The sequence below is a fragment of the Amphiura filiformis genome, unplaced genomic scaffold (genome assembly GCF_039555335.1).
Source record: "Amphiura filiformis unplaced genomic scaffold, Afil_fr2py scaffold_422, whole genome shotgun sequence".
Classification (NCBI taxonomy): domain Eukaryota; kingdom Metazoa; phylum Echinodermata; class Ophiuroidea; order Amphilepidida; family Amphiuridae; genus Amphiura; species Amphiura filiformis.
In genome coordinates, this window is record NW_027305886.1 from 9,317 (window position 1) to 17,314 (window position 7,998).

Genomic DNA, 7,998 nt, shown 5'->3' on the forward strand with positions numbered 1-7,998 from the left:
AATAACCGGTACTTGTTTTTTAAAATAAGTACCCCAAGTACAAAATCAATAAACTGCATCAAACTACCATATCGATCAAGACCATTCATACTACTTCCACGGACTTCCGCATTTGTACACAAAACGAGAGTAACGTACCTCCACATTGGAACACAAAATAACTGGCACCTGTGTTTCAAAACAAGTAACTAAAAATACAAAATCTTTAAACTAATTCAAACTACCATATCGTACAAGACCATTATTACTGCTTCCACGGACTTCTGCATTTGTACACAAACAACGTACCTCCACATTGTAACACAAAATAACCGGCTCTTTTCTTTCAAAAGAAGTACCCCAAATTATTAAACTATATATATCAAACTATCATATCGTACATTTATTACCGCTTCTACAGACTTCCGCATTTGAACACAACACGGGAGTGGCGTACCTCCACATTGTGACACAAAATAGCCGGCATTTGTCTTTTAAAACAAGTAATAATTAAACTACGTACATTTATTACCGGTTCTACAGACTTCCGCATTTGCACACAGCATGAGAGTGGCGTACCATATCGTACAAGACCATTGCTACTGCTTCAAATGACTTCTGCATTTGTACACAAACGACATACCTCCACTTTGTGACACAAAATAACCGGCACTTGTCTTTCAAAAAAAATAACCAAAGTACAAAATCATTAAATTACATCAAACTACCATATCGTACAAGACCATACTGCTGTTACGGATTTCCGCATTTGAACACAAAACGAGAAAGCGAGAGTGACGTACCTCCACATTGTGACACAAAATAACTGGCACTTGTCTTTCAAAACAAGTACCCAAAGTACAAAATCGTTAAACTAGATCAAGCTACCATATCGTACAAGACCATACTGCTTCCACGGACCTCTGCATTTGTACACAAACGACGTACCTCCACATTGTGACACAAAATAATTGGCACTTTTCTTTCAAATCAAGCAACCAAAATACAAAACCATTAAACTACATGAAATTACCACATCGTTCACGACCATTCTTACCGCTTCCACGGACTTCTGCATTTGTACACAAACGACTTACCTCCACATTGAAACACAAAATAACTAACAAATGTCTTTCAAAACAAGTAACCAAAAATACAAAATCTTTAAACTACTTCAAACTACCATATCGTACAAGATTATTATTGCCGCTTCCACGGGCTTCCGCATTGGTTCACAAAACGAGAGTGCCGTACTTCCACATTGTGACACAAAATAACTTGCACTTGTCTTTCAAACAAGTAACCAAAGTACAAAATCTTTAAACTACATCACACTACCATATCGTTCAAGACCATTATTAATGCTTCCACGGACTTCCGCATTTGAACACAACATGAGAGTGGCGTACCTCCACATTGGAACACAAAATAACTGGCAGTTGTATTTCAAAACAAGACACCAAAGTACAAAATTATTAAACTACATCAAACTACCATATCGTACAAGATCATACTGCTTCCACGGACCTCTTCATTTGAACACAACACGAGAGTGACGTACCTCCACATTGTGACACAAAAATAACCGGCACTTCAAAACAAGTATAACATGTACAAGTACATTATACTACCTCAAACTACCATATCGTACAAGACCATTCTTAACGCTTCCACGGACATCTGCATTGGTACACAAAACGAGAGTGGTGTACCTCCACATTGTGACACAAAATAACTGGCAAAACAAGTACCCAAAGTACGAAATAATGAAATACTGCTTCCACGAACCTCTGCATTTGTACACAAACAACGTACTCCCACTTTGTGACACAAAGTAAGTGGCAATTGTTTTTTCAAGCAAGTAACCAAAATACAAAATCATTAAACTACATCAAACTACTATATTGTACAAGACCATTGCTACTGCTTCAACGGACTTCTACATTTTTACACAATCGACGTACCTCCACATTGTTGCACAAAATAACCGGCAGTTGTCTTTCAAAAGAAGTACCCAAAATTATTAAACTATATCAAACTACCATATCGTACATTTATTACCGGTTCTACAGACTTCCGCATTTGAACACAACATGAGAGTGGTGTACCTCCACATTGGAACACAAAATAACTGGCACTTGTCTTTCAAAACAAGTAACCAAAATACAAAATCAATAAACTACATCAAACAACCATATCGATCAAGACCAATCTTACTACTTCCACGGACTTCCGCATTTGTACACAAAACGAGAGTGGTGTACCTCCACATTGGAACACAAAATAACTGGCACTTATCTTTCAAAACAAGTAACCAAAATACAAAATCATTAAACTAAATTAGAATACTATATCGGTCAAGACCATTATTACTGCTTCTACGGACTTCCGCATTTGAACACAAAACGAGAGTGGTGTACCTCCACATTGGAACACAAAATAACTGGCACTTGTCTTTCAAAACAAGTAACCAAAATACAAAATCATTAAACTAAATTAAAATACTATATCGGTCAAGACCATTATTACTGCTTCCACGGACTTCCGCATTTAAACACAACATGAGAGTGGCGTACCTCCACATTGGAACACAAAATAACTGGCACTTGTCTTTTAAAACAAGTAACCAAAGTACAAAATTATTAAACTAAATTAAAATACTATATCGGTCAAGACCATTATTACTGCTTCCACGGACTTCCGCATTTAAACACAACATGAGAGTGGCGTACCTCCACATTGGAACACAAAATAACTGGCACTTGTCTTTCAAAACAAGTAACCAAAGTACAAAATTATTAAACTACATCAAACTACCATATCGTTCAAGACCATTATTACTGCTTCCACGGACTTCCGCATTTGAACACAAAACGAGAGTGGCGTACCTCCACATTGTGACACAAAATAACTGGCATTTGCCTTTCAAAACAAGTAACCACAATACAAAATATTAAACTACATCGAACTACCATATCGTACAAGACCATACTGCTTCCACGGACTTCCGCATTTGTGCACAAACGACGCACCTCCACATTATGACACAAAATAACAAAATCCTTAAACTTCATCAAACTACCATATCGTACAAAACCATTATTACCGATAACTGGCAATTGTCTTTCAAAACAAGCAACCAAGAAACAAAATCATTCAACTACATCCAGCTACCATATCGTACAAGACCATTATTACCGATTCCACGGACTTCTGCATTTGTACGACGTACCTCCACATTGTGACACAAAATAACTGGCACTTGTCTTTCAGAACAAGTACCCAAAGTACAAAATCATGTAACTACATCAAACTACCATATCGTTCAAGACCATAATTACTACTTCAACAGGCTTCTGCATTTGATCACAAAACGAGAGTGGCGTACCTCCACATTGTGACACAAAATAACCGGTACTTGTTTTTTAAAATAACTACCCAAAGTACAAAATCAATAAACTACATCAAACAACCATATCGATCAAGACCAATCTTACTACTTCCACGGACTTCCGCATTTGTACACAAAACGAAAGTGGCGTACCTCCACATTGCAACACAAAATAACAGGCACCTGTCTTTCAAAACAAGTAACTAAAAATACAAAATCTTTAAACTAATTCAAACTAGCATATCGTACAAGACCATTATTACAGATTCAACGGACTTCTGCATTTGTACACAATCGACGTACCTCCACATTGTAGAAGTACCCAAAATTATTCAACTATATCAAACTACCATAACGTACATTTATTACCGGTTCTACAGACTTCCGCATTTGAACACAACATGAGAGTGGCGTACCTCCGCATTGTGACACAAAATAACTGGCACTTGTCTTTCAAAACAAGTACCCAAAATACAAAATCATTAAACTACATCAAACTACCATATCGTACAAGACCATTGCTACTGCTTCAAATGACTTCTGCATTTGTACACAAACGACATACCTCCCCATAGTGACACAAAATAACCAATGTACAAAATCATTAAAGTAAATCAAGCTACCATATCGTACAAGACCATACCGCTTCCACGGACCTCTGCATTTGTACACAAACGACGTACCTCCACATTGTGACACAAAATAATAATGGCACTTTTCTTTCAAATCAAGTAACCAAAATACAAAATCATTAAACTACATGAAACTACTATATCGTACAAGACCATACTGCTGCTATGGAGTTCCGCATTTGAGCACACAAAAATAACACACAGGTTTTCGTTTTGTTTAAATAAAAATTTAAAATTATTAAACTACATCAAACTATCATATCGTAAAACAAATGAGTGTGTTCACGGACTTCTGCTACATCGTCGTTTAACGTAATGCTTTCACGAACTTCTGCCTTTGTACATAAAACGAGAGTAACCACGAACTTACACAAAATAACAAATGAAACAAATGTACCGCAAGACAAAATTGTAAAACTACATCATTACACTTTTGATCCGTGTTTAATATGTTTGGACGTCAATGGAAGAAATCGTCCCGTTTTTTATGTTTTCAATTAATTTCTACGAAATCAAAGTCCATGCGATACGTCAAAATCGCTCGCATTATGGATAGCAACTTGATCGACGTCTAGTTATATTTTAGGCAAACTTTACGCTGTCAAAGCATCCAGAACATATAAAAGGCCACGATACCCCTTCGTTATTATATCAAACAAGATGAAACACGCGGGTATATTGAAGTACAGAATTGACGAGCAAATAGGCGAGGGAGCATTTGGTGTTGTTTTAGCGGGAAAACGTCTGAGTGATGATCTACCGGTAAGTCATTGAAAATATTTAAGTATGTCATAAAAATATAGATTCTAAGTGTATATAGATTCAACACGATATTAAAAATATATCTTTCTCATTACTTGTCTCCACGCTTTCTCTCTCCCTCTCTCTCCTGTGCCTTCATATTCAGGTCGCTATCAAACGGGTTGAAAAACGAGACGCGACAATAGATGAATTCATCTTATTGCAAAAAGTAAAGGGCGTACCCGGTTGTGTTCAGCTGTTAGAATTTATCGAAGACAAGTCCACTTGCTACTACGTTATGGAACGTCCAGACAACTGCATGGACCTGCTTCAACTGATCTGCAGTGACGAAGAGTGGGACGAGGATACATGTCGCGATATTTTTGGTAAGATGGTGCAAGCGACGATTTCGTGTCACAAAGCCGGGGTCCTGCACAGGGACCTGAGTGAAGACAACTTTTTGATCGACTTGGGGAACGATACCGTCCAACTCATAGATTTTGGGGGAGGAGCTCTTCTACACGATGGTGAATATACGGCCGGTTATGGTATCAACATATTCGCTCCACCGGAATGGCTAACGAAGGAAACATATCACGGAGTACCGGCAACTGTATGGTCACTCGGAATTACTTTGTTCTCGATGGCTTTCCAAGATTTTCCGTTCAAAAATACCGATGAAGTTTGTCGTGGTGAACTACATTTTCCAGATATCATTTCTCCTTCTTTGGAAGAACTGCTTAAATCAATGCTATCCATCGAGCCCGAAAACAGACCGAAGCTCGCTGAAATTCTAAACCATAAGTGGTTGAAGGAAGATTGTGGAAAATGAAACGATCCGCAATCAAGTGCTATTAGTCTGACATATGAAATATATATATACAAACGGAACCAATTGTATTTGATCTAAGCAAAGAAAGGTAAATGAAACCAGTACTTGTTATCGATTTGCCAGATGAAATGGAAATTGAACCAGTTGTAATTGACCTGACGGGAGATGATTCGCAACCATGTATATTTGATCTGTCTGATGAAATGAAAATTGAACCAGTTCTAATTGACCTGACAGAAGACGATTCGCAACAAAGTATTATTGATCTGACTGAAGAAATACATGCAGACGGAATCAATTGTAACTGATCTAACCAAAGCCTATCGTCGACGATTAAAGACTTTAATTGTTATTGAATCGAAATAAAGAATCAGAAGAATAACGCATCTCAAGATTAATTGTTTGTCTCATTTTATTTTTAAATAGCAAGTTGCGTTTCCTCGTTTACCGTTCATCACAATTAAGTATTCATTCTAAAAGAAACCACAAAAATTGTAATTTAAACCAATCTCTCATTCGGCTTCTTTGATGTGAAAAGAGGTAAACCCGTCTCACGGTTGCCGTTAACTTCAAGCCGCTATCCTCCTCTGTATATACGGAAAAAAGAATAAAATTGTAATTTGATAACGTTTTGATGACGTTAAATAACCATCGGTTTTTGTACAAATGCAGAAGTCCTTGAAAACAGTTGTTTAGATGTATGATATGATAGTTTAATTTTAATTTAATGATTTTATATTTTTGTTAAATTGCTTCGAAAGAAATGTGTTTGTGTCGCAATGTGGAGGTACACCAACACCGTCGTTTATGTAGTTGTATTTTGGTGTACTTGTTTCGAAAGAATACTGTGCTATTTTGTGTCGCAATGTGGAGGTACGTTGGCACCGTCGTTTTGTGTACAAATGCAGAAGTCTTTGAAAACAGTCATTGTGTTGTACGATATGATAGTATAATTTTAATTTAATGATATTTTGGTGTAATTGTTGCGAAAGAAAACTATGTATTATGTTGGGTCGCAGCGTGGAGGTACGTCCTTGAAAACAGTCATTTTGTTGAACAATATAATAGTTTGGTTTTAATTTAATAATTTTACATTTTAGTGCATTTGTTTGGAAAGAAAACTATGTGTTACTTTGTGTCGCAATGTGGAAGTACATCAACACCGTCGTTTTGTGTGCAAATGCGGAAGTCCTTGAAAACAGTTATTGTGTTTTACGATATGATAGTTTGATTTTAATTTAATAATAATTTTATAGTTTGGTGTATTTTGTTTCGAAATAAAATTACGGGTTTTTTGTGTCGCAATGTGGAGGTACATTTACGCTGTTGTTTTGTGTGCAAATGCAGAAGTCCTTGAAAACAGTTATTGTGTTGCACGATATAATGGTTTTATTTTAATTTAAGAATTTTACAGTTTGGTGTACTTGTGTTTGAATGAAAACCATGGGTTATTTTGTATCGCAATGTGGAGGTAACGCCTTCGTTTTGTGTACAAAGGCAGAAGTTCTTAAAACAGCCATTTTGTTGTACGATATGATAGCTTGATTTTAATTTTTAAAAATGATATTTTGTCGTAGAAAACATTGTGTTATTTTGTGTAGCAATGTCCCGGTACTTTGTGTCCCAATGTAGAGGTATGTCGACACTGTCGTTTTGTGTACGAATGCAGAAGTCTTTGAAAACATTCATTTTGTTGTAATATATGATAGTTTGATTTTATTTTAATAATTTTATGTTTTGGTGTACTTGTTTTGAAAAACTATATGTTATTTTGTGTCCCAATATGGAGGTACATCAACACCGTCGTTTTGTGTGCAAATGCAGAAGTCTTTGAAAGCAGTCATTTTGTTGTACGATATGAAAGTTTGACTTTATTTTAATAATTCTGTATTTTGGTGTACTTGTTTTGAAAGGAAACTGTGTCATTTTGTATTGCAATGTGGAGGTACGTCGGCAATATCGTTTTGTGTACTACTGCAGAAGTCATCTAAGGCAGTCATTTTGTTGTACGATATGATAGTTTGATTGTTGTTTTAGTATTTGGTATACTTGTTTCGAAAGAAAACTATGTGCTATTTTGTGTCGCAATGCGGAGGTACGTTGGCACAATCGGTTTGTGTATTAATGCAGAAGTCTTTCAAAACAGTCATTGTGTTGTACGATATGATATTTTAATTTTAGTTTAATATTTTAATATTTTGTTTACTTGTTTTTAAAGAAAACTATGTGTTGTTTTGTGTCGCAATGTGGAGGTACGTCAACACAAGCGTTTTGTGTACTAATGCAGAAGTCCTGGAAATTTTGTTGTCCAGTCATTTTGTTGTACGATATAAAAGTTTGTTTTTAATTTAATAATTATATATTTTGGTGTACTTGTTTCGAATGAAAACTATGTGTTATTTTGTGTCGCAACGTGGAGGTAC

The 7,998-nt window shown here is 36.1% G+C and overlaps 1 protein-coding gene across 1 annotated transcript; it reads left to right on the forward strand.

The window, feature by feature from the left end:
- Positions 1-4,662: 4,662 nt before the first annotated feature.
- Positions 4,663-5,575, forward strand: LOC140145582 (serine/threonine-protein kinase pim-3-like). The gene is made up of 2 exons (XM_072167280.1): positions 4,663-4,764; positions 4,910-5,575. Exons 1-2 carry the CDS (start codon positions 4,663-4,665, stop codon positions 5,573-5,575), a joined length of 768 nt encoding a protein of 255 aa, XP_072023381.1.
- Positions 5,576-7,998: the final 2,423 nt, after the last annotated feature.